Source organism: Euphorbia lathyris, chromosome 1 (assembly GCF_963576675.1).
Source record: "Euphorbia lathyris chromosome 1, ddEupLath1.1, whole genome shotgun sequence".
Classification (NCBI taxonomy): Eukaryota; Viridiplantae; Streptophyta; class Magnoliopsida; order Malpighiales; family Euphorbiaceae; genus Euphorbia; species Euphorbia lathyris.
In genome coordinates, this window is record NC_088910.1 from 96,649,249 (window position 1) to 96,662,778 (window position 13,530).

Sequence of the window (13,530 nt, forward strand, 5' to 3'; positions counted from 1 at the left end):
GAAGAAGAAGTTGAAACGGAGAAGAAGAAGAAGAAGAAGAAGAAGAAGAAGAAGAAGCGGATGAAGCGGAAGAGGAGGAGGAAGAAGAAGAAGAAGATCGACCGATTCATCGAATAGAAGTAAGGTTAGTTTTGTCCAAAATGGGTGAAAGTGTCTAATTTGGTAACTTTGAGGCAAGGTGGGTTAGATATGTAAATTGGGGTCCTTGATTGGGTCAAATTAGTAATTATCCCTAAATTGTGGTGGACCAATTAGAGAAAAGAGAAGATTACACTATCAAATGTCATCATATTCATATGAAATATGAACAATAAAAACAGATGGCAGTATTTGTTTACTCCATTTTTTCCTCCTTTTAGCTTCAAAAGCACTTTTCAAAAAAACAGTTTTTTCCAACAACAAAAAAAACAGCTAAAACAAAAGGATAGAGTGTTTGTTTCAACAATATAAAATAAAATAAGTGTTCTATATGGAAAAATCATTTTAATTTTTTTTATAATAAAATAAAGAATAAAGCATCACTACTAATTAAGATAATGTTCAATAATGTAACATCAACTTCAACAAATTGACATTTTTACTGATTTAAGCATAAGATAAAATTCTAATGCAAAGGAAAATTCACTTTAACTCTCAAACATTATCAACAAAAATGCAGAATATAGCAAGCAAAACCACAAATATAGCTAAAAGAGTAGAGATATTAATATCTCCTAAAGTTGTTGCAACATTTATCAAGTTACATGCCATATTTGCTCATGATGGCATCAAATTCCAAAAAAGTTTTTGACCACAATGTTGATGTTGAAACCATTTACATATTGCCAAAGTAAGGAGAAACAAAAGGATGTCACCTAGTCTTATGGCCATAAAAACACAAAATAATCAAATTAACCACAAAACTCAAAGCATCCATCCTGGGATGTACCCGTTCACTTGCTGGGCATGACTTGTTGCTGTCATTTGGTCTGAACCTACTGGATTGTACCTGTAATTGCCATTTATCAAGTTTAGACTGTAGCAAATGAATTCAACTTGATGTTTAGAGGTTTGCAATTTTACCCAATTTGCAATGTGGGATTGCATTCTAAAGGCTGGAATAACTCCTGAGATTGATGCTGCTGCTGCTGTCCATATGACATACTTTGCTCACCTCCTTCCCAGGATATTCGGAGGTTTGTTCTTGCACTTATTTCTTCCAGCTGCTACACCAATTTCAACTTTTAGGCATATATGTCATACAAGGATGTAAATTTGACAAACTTCATCCAAAAACCCATTGACCCCTAGACATTGTTGATGTCTACGTTAGCCTTCTAAACTCACTAAAAATGGCTTATTAAAACCCTTAAACTTACTTAAAGGTGGTCTATTGACAACTTGAACTTGTTCAAAGTGATACCTCTTCAACTTGTCGAAATCTGCTCTTACTCTACCACCTAGTTTTAGGGGATTAATAATATCATTTGAACAAAGTTCAGAGGCTAGTGGACATCCTTAAAATTCAGGGGCTAATTGGTTTTTTGGACATTTTTATTTTTTATAGTTTTGGACTGTAAGAAAAATTGGTTGATTGCAAGAAATCAGAAATGATTCTAATGATCATAAGAAATGGTTTTATAAAATTGAGATGATGAATTCCTGAACAGAAGTAGATGTTTCAATGCTGTGATTGAAATACCATTCTGAATCTCATGGCAGAGAAGAGACAACTCCTAATTCATTCTGTAAATGCAAAGCCTGAAGAAACAGACAGACTGCTGTATTCTTGAACCTGACAAACTCACAGGAAATCAAACCTAAAAACCATTACCTTTATTTGTAAAGCTCTGTTAGATTCAAGCAGAACCTGTTCCTGTACTCGAAAAAGATTCAATTAGGGTTGAAAAACATTAAAGCAATTTCCTTTTTTGAATGATCCTGCAAAGTACCTTGCTTTGAAGATCAGAAAGCTGGTCAAGCATATACTGAGTCTGCAAATCAGTTTAATTAAACCTTGAGGACTGAAATCATATAAAACTGAATTAATTAGTCTTGAAGGTATAATTACCTTAGTGGAGCGAACTTGCTTGAGTGATGACTCTAGCTGACGTTCCAGCTGCTCAAGATCCTTGCTGTTCAGAGGACCCAAGTCCTCCCCAAGAAGGTTCCTGAAGAGCCAATGGGAAAAAATTTCATAGTCTTCATTATTAAATTTTAGAAATTAGCAAAATTCTCCTTAAGATGTCTGTTATTGAGGTTTCATGTATACCTCTGAGTTCTTTGCAGGGATTCACATCTAGCTTTGAGTTTCAAGTACTCCCTGTAGCTGCTCTGCTTACAGAAAAACAAAAGTTTAAATAAAAAGCACAACTTTAACAAGTTACACATTCAATCCAATCCAAAATGAATGTACCTCTAGCTCCTTAGCAGGTTTATTGACTTCAACTGCCCCATAGCTGCACTTTTGGTACCTGTCCAGTGTCTTGAGCATGCTGAAACAACAACACAAGTATAAAGAATGAATACATATGTCTAATCAAAATTCGAAAAACTGCATACTCCCATCAAATGCTAAAAGATGTGATTTAGATACTATACTGTTGTATCAACTTGTCAATTTTGTTGTTGTGATTGCATGTTTAATCACAACCAATCTAATTCCTAGCAAGTGGTATAAATTCTAAGGTTGAGTTGAGGGGTTAATTATCTTGGTAGGATAATGATTTGATTTTGAGAAATTTCAATAACAATACAAAATATATGTTATTTTCATGGGAAGGTAAAATGTACTATTAGAGGAGGAATAATTATATGAAGCTCCAAAATTTTCAAGTAAAGTAAAGGTTGAGAGAAGTTTTATATTCAATAAAATTTTAAATAAGGTGGAATTTGTTAAGGTATATCTAGAATCCTATTGAATTTGATGTTTCTAATTAGAATAGGAAATGAAAACTTACTCTTTGAGTGAATCCTACTAAAAAAAAAAAGATTATATTTTTAAGCTCATATATTTTTAAGCTCATAGAGGGCGAGCCTTGGCGCAACGGTAAAACGTTGTTGCCGTGTGACCTGAGGTCACGGGTTCGAGTCTTAAGAGCGGCCTCTTGCCAATTAAATTGGCAAGGGAAGGCTTGCCCCCAATACACCCTTATGGTGGGACCCCTCCTCGGACCCTCGCTCAGCGGGGACGCGTAATGCGACCGGGCCGCCCCTTTTTATATGCAAGACTTGTTTGGTTATTTATTTACAGTCAAGAGTTTTGAAGTTTGTACTTTTAGAATATACATATGTGAGTTTTTTTTGGGGTAATTGAATTTTTTTTATTATAGGACATGAGAGTTAGAGGCTAAGATTTCCTTATTATTGTATTTGTCAAATTATATGCACTTCTTCTTCACTTGTAAATGCAATAAAATCATGTTTAATAGATAATTAAGTCAATCAATTTAATATTTCTTGTGACATAGATATGATTTAAGTAATTTTAATTTTTAAAAAATCGTTTACGTAGATTCAACAGTAAATGGTATAATCAATAATATTTCATAAGAAATAAATACATTTGAAAAACAATCAAATCTTAAATAACTCAATATTATCAAGGAACCAATTGAACTAAAAGATTAAACTGATAGTTAATGCTAAAAACATCGTTTATATCGTACAACATATGCCAACTATGACCACTTGGTCTAAGCGGCCCTAATATCATGATAAGGAATAATTTGAACTAAAAGTTTAAATTGATAGTTAAGGTCCAACAATATCTTTTACACTAAAATAGTATTTCTTTTGTTTCTTTTAGTAAAATAGTTCATAAATTTTTTAACTATCAATGTCACAATAATTTTTCTTTTTGCCTCTACTATTTGGAGGTCATGTACAGTCGTATGTCCTGTGCATTCTCAAGACCAGCGACCATGTCTAAAGTTGACATGTAGGATCATTTTAGCTCAAATCGAAATTTAGCTATCAATTTATTTCTGAAATTAGTAATATTTGACAAAGTATTCAAATATAATCAGTTTGAATACTGAAAAATTGGTTAAATATTATTAACTTTTAAAAACTGAATTAATACTTAAATTTTAATTTAATTTTGAATAAGGTGGTGATTTCTACCAACTTGAAGACCATTTTAAATTCCTATTGGTACTTTATGAGAATCCATTTTAACATTGAGCATCTTCTATTTGTCCTTTTCAAATTGTCATACATAATCTTAGTGTGTAAAAGCAATGGCAGATTAAGATTGACTAAAAGGAAAAAGGGTGGTAAATTAATTAATTGTAATATAAATGATTGCAAATGAGATCACGAAAAAGGCCATAATGAATAACTGAAAACATTATTCTACAAAGTGGGCCCTTAAACTGCCCACATTGATTAAACTTTGGGATAATCAACTCACAACTCCAACATCTAAGAGCATAGTCAATTCGTCCCTTTCTTTTTTCCCTATCAATGTAATATTTGTCGCCTTATTTACCACAATTAATAAAATTTCAATTCACAACACTTTATCAATTTTCATTGAACTAATACCATACAAATTGATTGGTTTTCTAAACTTTACAGATGTGTCATCCAATTATTTCGTATCTCACCAACTCTCTAAATAATAGGTTTTTTTTTTATTCAGTTATCACGGAATAAACAAATTCAAAGAGTTGGTGAGACACTTATAAAGTTCAGGGAGCTAATTTATATGGACAAGTTAAGGGAGTTCGTGATACGAAATAATCAAGTTCAAAGAGGTGGTGAGACAGTTACAAAATTTAAGGAGTCAATCTATTTTATGGATAAGTTTAATGAGCTAGTAATGTATTAGGCCTTTTAACTATTAAAATGTAAAAACAAATATTTTTGTAAGTTTAAGGCTTAATACATCATTTGTCCCATGAATTTATCCAAAAAGTTTGATTGATCCCCTGAACTTTTAAAGTGTCACAATAGCTCCCTCAACTTGCATAAAATATTCAGTTAGCCCTCTGAACTTACGCAAAATGTAATCAGTTGATCACTCGGTTGTAAAAAAATAAGTTAAATGCGGAAGATGTATTGCATGCGTCTTAAAAAAGGTAAAACGACCAAAATCGGGGTATACAGTTTTAATATTAGCGAAGACAAGTTTTATAGTTGAACAAGTAATAACTTAATCTATTTTTTAAATTATGTAATAACATTCTAAGATGCGTGGAAAACATTTTCCATATTTAATTTATTTATTTTGCAACCGAGTGATCAATTGATTACATTTTAGACAAGTTCAATGGGCTAACTGTATATTTTATACAAGTTGAGGGGACTATTAAGATACTTTAAAAGTCAAGGAGCCAATCAAGCTTTTTGGACAAATTCAAAGGACAAATAATGTATTAAGCCTAAGTTTAAAGATACATATTAAGATGATGCGGCAATTATCAAAATTTTGGATATATCAATAACGGTTTAACCTAAAAAATAAGGTTTATTCTATTAGGCTCATCCAAAAGTAGCAACTTTTGGTAAATTTGAAGTGTTAAAATGATTTAATAGTAGAAAATTTAGAAATAAGAATCTGAAACAGTTAGTGATCCAATTTAAGCCCATTCACAAAAAATAACTATTATTATCTTTTATACACTCCTTCAAGTGAATGTGACTTGAAGTATAACAATGCATACCTATTAACAAAAGAAGTTGTTAGGATTGTAATTGTAATCCTCTATTATTCTTTGTTCAAGATGTTCTGATACAATGTCAATAATTACTCAAAAAGTTGACTGATGGTAAGACCAAAAATAAATTTTAATATTATACTTGATACTAACATTATGATTTCTCAGAGTATAAATATGAGGTGAATTAGCATAGCTCAGGACTAAATAAATGCAGCAAAATGTAGAATTATTTGCTCAGCTTTCATTACTTTAAAATGCTGCTTAAAGCTTCTTATAATGAAATTTATAAAATAAATTCTAAATAGAAATTCTTCTTACTTATCCAACTATTTTATCCAAAAATTTAAACTAATTGATGTTCAACAACTTATTGATTCAAAAGTATAAACGGGTAGATAAAGTTTAAAAATGGTTTTTATTATTATTCTGCACACAAATAACCACTTAAAGGATGTACAACGCATGCACATCTTATCGTGTGCTGAAATTTCAATGACAAAATTGTTAAGATTGAACCTTCCGTCACTTAATCTAGAAACCTTTGAAATCATATTAAGGAATCATTTGATCCAAAAATTTAAACTTATGATTTAAGTATAGTTTTTAGTGTTTCAAAAAAAGTATAGTTTTTAGTATGATCTCCGATTAATAAATAAAATAAAAAAATAAATTTTATTATTATTTTTAATATATCTATCTATGTGGACCACCCTTATGTTTAAAGAATGTACACAATCAGGATTTAAACACTCTACCACATCAAGTAAACAAGCTGTCATAACATATCAAAATATTTGACCCAAAAACTTGATTAAGTAGGATGTAAAAATAATTTTTTTTATTATTTCTTAGATATAAAATCTGTATCTGTTGTTGTCAATTCAAATAGAATCTGTATTTTGTTCTTGTTTAAACATAAATATGTCCAATCAATATATACTTCAACTTAGGAATCTTGCAAAACATTTGACACCTAATCTTGCCATGTCAACTTGGATATGATTCTACTTTCTCTTGTTATTTGTGAAATGCAAGTATAAAAAAACAAAACTTCAGCGCATCTGCATGCAAACGAAATGAAAACTAGATTACCGGTTGAAGTTAGTGGAATGAAATTAGCAAGTAATAATAAAAGCTATCAAATCAAGTTTAGTTAATCATAATATCCACAATATCCAATATTATATTAACCCTTTTCAAAGGAGGTCAGAAAGCTATTATTAATTAATTTTATAATGAGTACAGTTTGGTTCATTTAAATAAACATCTAATCTACATATATGAATGACCTAAAAACCTTGTATACCTATCAGATAACATCTGATATGACATTCTTCTCAGAATTATGCGTGTCTCTCTCCCCACTATCTAATTCCCCTAAAAACTCCAACTTTGACATTTGGGTTTTCTCATATTCTTAGTATCATCGAACAAAAGGCAAACAGTCACCGGAAAACTTTATCTTTAAGAAAATTTAGTTAGGAAACCGTAATAGAAACTCGAAATGAACACGAAACGCGGAAACGCTTGTGAACAAGAGTTTCTGTGCTTCTACATCCTTTAGACTGCTATTTTTCAAAGAAAGATATAGAAAAGTAATCAAAATCCAATTTCAGAAGAACAGCTAGGTCTTAATCAAAATCCAATTTCAGAAGAGCAGCTAGGTCTTAAAAAATCCACCCTCTATTTCATCAAACAAGAAAAATCCTTAAATTCGGTGTAGATCTCACTAATAAACAATCAGAAATAGCAGATCAAATCACACAAAAGATCAGAATCAAAGCAAATAATCATCAAAGAAAGGGTTTATTGAAATAATGAATCATAAAAGTGAGTGAATTCTCAACCTTTTAGAATTTTTAGGGATGAACAGAAAGAAAGAGAGGGGGAAAAGATCCATACTTGGATATGCTGCTGAACTCATAGAGCTTTCCACGGTTAGAGAAGATGATAAGGGCAACTTCAGCATCACAAAGCACAGAAAGCTCATAAGCTTTCTTCAGCAAACCATTTCTCCTCTTTGCAAAGGTTACCTGTCTGTTTATCTTGTTCTCTATCCTTTTGAGCTCCACTCTTCCTCTCCCCATTTCCTTATCTAATAATTATAAACCACAAAAAGAAATAAATCAGACCTCTCTAATTTTCCTTTTCTTTCTATATAAATTTATGGTATTCCTTTCTTGTTCTACCTCAATTGGAAACAACTTGATCTTTTCACAACTTAAAATGCAACCAAAAACATGAAAAAAGAAGAGAAAGTTTCAAACTTTGAAGAAACCCTAGAAGGAGAGAGAGAGAGAAAGAAGTTTGTGTAATTTGGGGTTTTCTTTCTTTCTTCTTCTCTCAATTTTTACCCTCAGCTTTCAATCTAAACATCATTAGAGGAGTGAGATGCAGCTAGCTCTAGGGTTGGTTGTTCTTTCTAGTTCCATGTAACTTTCTCTTTTCACTCGACTTTACCTACACGCGCTCCTCTTGCTTTTAGCTGTCAACTGAAGGGCCAGTGATAAAGCGATGTGGTTTGCACGCGCTGGAGGATAGAGTGGTGATGAGTAATTGGTTTTATTGTATGAAAATTTATGCTCTTAGATATTGTAGATGGTCGTCACCAACCTTAAAATGGATTCGCACGTGTCGATTTTATATTGGATTCAGGTCTTGGTTGTTCTTACTTTTTTGAATTTCTTTTTTTCTTTCTTCAACTAGAAAATATTTTGTATCATTTGATGTAAATATAAACTAAAATGTCTATAAGGAAAATAAATTTATCCGAGAATATTATGTTGTGGCTGTATGAAGCTGTCAATATCAATTTTTAGAATTTATTATGTTTATTTTTTATTTGTAATCTATATAATACTTTTTTTTTCTTGAAAAGAAAAACATATTGAGGTTCAGATTTTTTTTTATATTGATTATTCTTTCAAATTGAGACATTTGGTCATGTATTACTTATAATTATACACATTAAATTCCTATTTAGCTAGTCAAATAATATACTCAGTCAAAAATAAGCATGACTTAATAAATTATAACTTAATTTTTTTTGTAAAATTTCATATAATTATGTAATAGATAATGATGTTGAGTTCAAACAAAATAAATTTCTCATCTCTTTCTGAAAATGAATAAATTATAAATGTTAATAAGAGGTATGGCAAGTCCCGACAGTTTATGGATCCTGGACAAAATAAAAGAGAAATATCCCTTTAATATAAACAATTATATATAAAGATTTAAAATATATGAAAATCAATTTTTAAGATTGAATTTTTATATTGTTTAGGCCTGTTAAGCCTGAATAGTAGTAATACATTTTTAATAAATAAAAGTTAGGATAAATTACATGATAGTCAGGATTGATAAATTATTTACAAGTGTCTCCTTTCCTTAAACAAATTTATTAAAATGTCAAATCTGATGGGTTTTTAAAAAAAATTGTTTTTTTCTCTATAAGTGACTAACTGAAAATTTGATAAAAACAAAATTAAAGTTGTGATATTCTGATGTTTTAAGATTTAAAATCGTATAATGATAAAATAAATAAAAATGATTTTCATAAATGTAAATAAAAATTAAAATCTGATTTTTGATATAGTTTTCTCTAAATTTTTTATATATATAGCTAAAATAATATTTTTGGGCTCTTTTTAACCATAACCCTTAATCAGTCATATTTTTGGTCTATGCTCAAGACCGGCCTGACAAGATTACATTCAATTGCAATGACAAATTGACAATGAATAATATGTAAAAGAGAGAGTATTCTCTTTACAATTTTATGATGTTAAATGAAGACATATCTTATCACTTAGGTATCAATAAACACAATCTTTTAAAAAATGTCTAACTTTAGACTAAAATTTTGTAGTCAAGACCTTCAACATAAAAATTCCAAAGCTGAAGATAGATATACAAAACTAGAAACTATATAAAAATAAATATTATTTTACAAAAAAATAATTTCCCATCCTTTTTTTTAGATTAACTCATTGTGAAAATCTTTCACAAACAACCAACTAATATATCTTTTCCATAAATATCTATAAACATACCCCAAAAAAAATTGAAAAATAAAAAATTCAGTTTAATAATTGTGTAAAAATAAAATAAAAAAACAAAAAGTTAATAAGGACATAGAAAAGCTAAAAAAGAGGCAAACATTGTATTTATTCTTGAACCATATTTAAAAAGATGTTTAGTCTTCATCAAGTACTAAGTGGAGACACATAAGATGAGGATTAAAGCATTGACATGTGAAAGACTTTCTATTTATTATCCAATTTTTTTATTTATGAAAAACACATAAAAAGTACTAATGTAAATATTCCTTGGATGTGTGTGTATGGTTGTTTGTCTTTCTTTTTAGTGTTAATCAATCTAATCTAAGTACATATTCGTATTTTGAAGCTTTGTATGCATTTGGGCATACATTCTATTGAGTTGAATATGAAATTCAATGTATTTTTTGGAAATTAATTGATGCCATTCCTACCACAATATTGCATTAATCTCAACTAGATTGGAATTGGGATTTATGCATTTCTTCTTTCTTAAACATGTTATCTTCAACTTTTTGGACCATCCTTTTTGGTCAAAATTAATTTTACTATTTTGGAATCATCATCCTCCATCTACATTACTCAACTTTCTTTATTATGAAATGTTGAAAACACAAGAAGTTGAATAAGCATAAGTCATAGTTAAGCTTCACATATTATATACCCGCATGTAAATATTATTCGTTGGGCATGCACATATTCACGTATTCTGATTAAGATATTAGTTCTTGAATAGAAGTGAAGTCATGACCCAATAAAGACTATGAGCAGATTATATAAAGTATGGCTTGTGGAGCCCTCAGGTACGTTACATACATCATTACTTATCTACTTACATAACCTGTTCTAAGAAAGATATTGACTTATGCATCATGGAGTCCTTCGTCGATCACCAACAACTCGTTTATTTTTTCAAGAAGCAATCAATTTGGAGGAAGAAACCACCATAAAATCTACTCTATTTATCATTGTTGGAATGAGCTTGGAGCTAAGAAAATCACATTGAATTTATAAGCTCCTAAAATAACAAATATTGTTAGTGGACATGGCAAGAAAAGGGTCATCAATGGAACTCTGAGAACAAAACTTCCAATATTGAAATACTCATGGCTACACCAGCATAATCTATTGAAAATTTCTTACAAAAGGTTGCGTCTAACATGAGACCAGAGGATGCAAATACTCTTTCCATGGTTCTTACCAAGGTTATCAAACCCGATGAATTCATAAGGTCCTAAAATACGAAACATTGTTAGTGGACATGGCAAGAAAAAGGTCATCAATGAAACTCCTAAGAATGAAACTAGGACTATCTTTGGTGCATTTGTTCCCTAACATGATGCTAGGACTATCGCATGCATCTTTAGCATGCCTATAAAACCACAATTAATGCAAGCAATGTGAAGTCCTTCGTATTCCACATGATATAGCTCATCCTCAATCCAAAACTGAGCAACTAAAGAGCAATGTAGATCAATCTCCACCAGACACTCTGGCAAAGCAACCTTTGGAAGCTTTTGATGTGTTTTTCTCAATCAGGATAGCTTTGCCAAGAGTATTGCCTATCACCATTAATAGAATATATTTGAAATACAAAATCGACAGATTGGGAAAACATATACATACCATAGATGAATTGATTTTGGTCTTAGCTGGTAGAAAATCAGGTATCCACATTCGAACTGTCAGGTAATGACCCTGAACAGTCCATATGCCTTCATTCATAACTTTGTCTCTGTCGACAACATTCTTGCGTTTCACTATATGGAAACCATTCCCCACATCCATCATATTAACCTCCCTTTTGGGTTTTTACAACTCCATTGCACGATTTCGAAGAGCTATGTACCCAATGTTACGACCAATAAGCTTCACAATGAGAGCATCTTCCATGGTTGAGCTAGTTGCTCTTTGAATGGGGGAGTTGTTGAAACCCAATTTTGATGAAGTTTTTGTTGAAACACCTTTCCACAAGATTTTGATTTGACAAAATCATTTAAGTTTAATCCATGATTAAGAGACAATTAAATTTAAGTGCTTTGATTTAATTGTACTAATCCGTTTGTTCAATATTGAGTATAAACACAAATGCAAAAGGAAATAAAAATTAAGATAGGACAAAGTCAGCATGAGAACACAACACAAGCTGAGTGAAGAGCAACTAAGCACAAGAGAAGATAAGTCATCTTCAAAACAACAGCTTAAGAATGAAGCTGATCAAAGAAGCTGAGTGGAACGGAACTCAGCATAAAAGAAGTCTGCTTCAGAACTAGATCTTGCAGAACGAAGCTGACCATGGAAGCTGAGTGAAAAAGTACTCAGTATGAGAATTGGTGACAATCAAAGACAATGACTAGCGAAGTGAAGCTGAGTGATCTTCATGACAGCATGAATGATCCGTTAGCTAAAAGACAAATTCGACAACTGTCTGCACCAATAAATGAAGCATTGGAATTACGCAAATGCCAAATTCCGAGATGCATGGGTCAACTGTTCATTGCTATAAGACAAACTGCCGTAAGAAGACAAAGCTTGTAGGAAGAAGACAAGTCTGACATCTGAAGAAAACAGAAAACAAGATTGGTCTGCACATCTGAAGCTGACCAGAAGGCTGTCCCCCAAAAGAGCCGTTTTGGATTCAACGGACAAATCAAATTCAAATCATTTGATCCTCAAAATACAACTATAAAAGGACAAGCAATCCTCTTGGATCATTGCTGAATTACAGAATATACAAGAGAGAAAAATACAAGCTCAAAGCACTCAAAAACAAGAAAGAAATCTTACACCAACTTTCTATTCCTGTGTAAATGCTAGATTGATTGTTTTGTAATCATCTAAAGTGTTCTTTAGCTGAAAAAGAGCAAATTGTATCAATTGTGAATTGAGAGTATTGTGCTGAGTATTGGGTTGTAAATACTCAGTGGTAGAGAAATCTAGGTGCTGGGTTGTAGCACTTAGTAGGAGTTGAGTAGACGAATAGAGGAAGGTACTCTTGCATATTCAACTGCCTTGTAACCGGTTTGTGCTCTACCTTTAAAGAGCTCAGTATTGGATTCTAAAAGCCTAGAGAAGTCTGGGGACTGGACGTAGGCGGAGAGGCCGAACCAGGATAAGTGATACTGAGTAATTTCCAACTCTCTTAAAATATATATATATATATATATATATATATATATATGCATGTGTTGCTTGTTATATTTACTCAGCATATAAACTGTTTAAAGCTGACACTGAGTAAATTAGAGTGCTGAGTTGGAAGCTGACCACTAACGTGTCAATTCCTAACTCACAAGTGAAACAGTCTTAGTCAACATCTGACTAAAGCTGTCTTACACTAAGATCGGCCAAACTGACCAAAGCTGAGTTGATAAACTCACCAAAATTATTAAGTCAGCAAGATTAATTAGCGAAAAAGTTACATTAGTTCCTAACGCCCCCCCTTGGAACTAATCACACGGGACCAACAAGTGGTATCAGAGCCTAAGCTCACTACTCAAAGATATAACTATCTTGAGCTGATCCCGATAAATGGCTGAGAACAGCACTCGTTTCCTTCCCGGGAACCAAACAACACAGATACTCCCTGAGGGATTATCAATTAGTCGGCCTCCCCTATTCTTTGGATCTAATTATACATTCTGGAAGAATAGGATGAAGAAATTTATTCAAGCCACAAACATGAGTGTATGGCTTGCAATAGTTCAAGGCCCATACGTGCCATATAAAACTGTTAACAATGAGAAAGTTGTTAAGAGTGAAACTGAGTGGTCAGAAGATGACCTTAGAAAACTTCAAAACAATGCTTCGGCTATCAATATGCT

At 31.6% G+C, this 13,530-nt stretch overlaps 1 protein-coding gene across 2 annotated transcripts; it reads right to left on the minus strand.

Moving 5' to 3' along the window:
* Nucleotides 1-662: 662 nt before the first annotated feature.
* On the minus strand, nt 663-8,039 carry LOC136208092 (agamous-like MADS-box protein MADS2). 2 transcript variants are annotated; one of them, XM_065998929.1, is made up of 9 exons: nt 7,835-8,039; nt 7,548-7,740; nt 2,396-2,474; nt 2,252-2,313; nt 2,051-2,150; nt 1,932-1,973; nt 1,814-1,855; nt 1,063-1,205; nt 663-988 (listed from the first exon to the last, which is right to left on the minus strand). In XM_065998929.1, the coding sequence occupies exons 2-9, from the start codon at nt 7,730-7,732 to the stop codon at nt 904-906; spliced, it is 738 nt and encodes a 245-aa protein (XP_065855001.1). In that variant the 5' UTR covers nt 7,733-7,740; nt 7,835-8,039; the 3' UTR covers nt 663-903. The 2 variants fall into 2 exon arrangements, with proteins under 2 accessions (XP_065855001.1, XP_065855002.1); XM_065998930.1 differs by having other exon boundaries at nt 1,063-1,202; nt 7,835-8,036.
* Between the last annotated feature and the right edge of the window lie 5,491 nt (nt 8,040-13,530).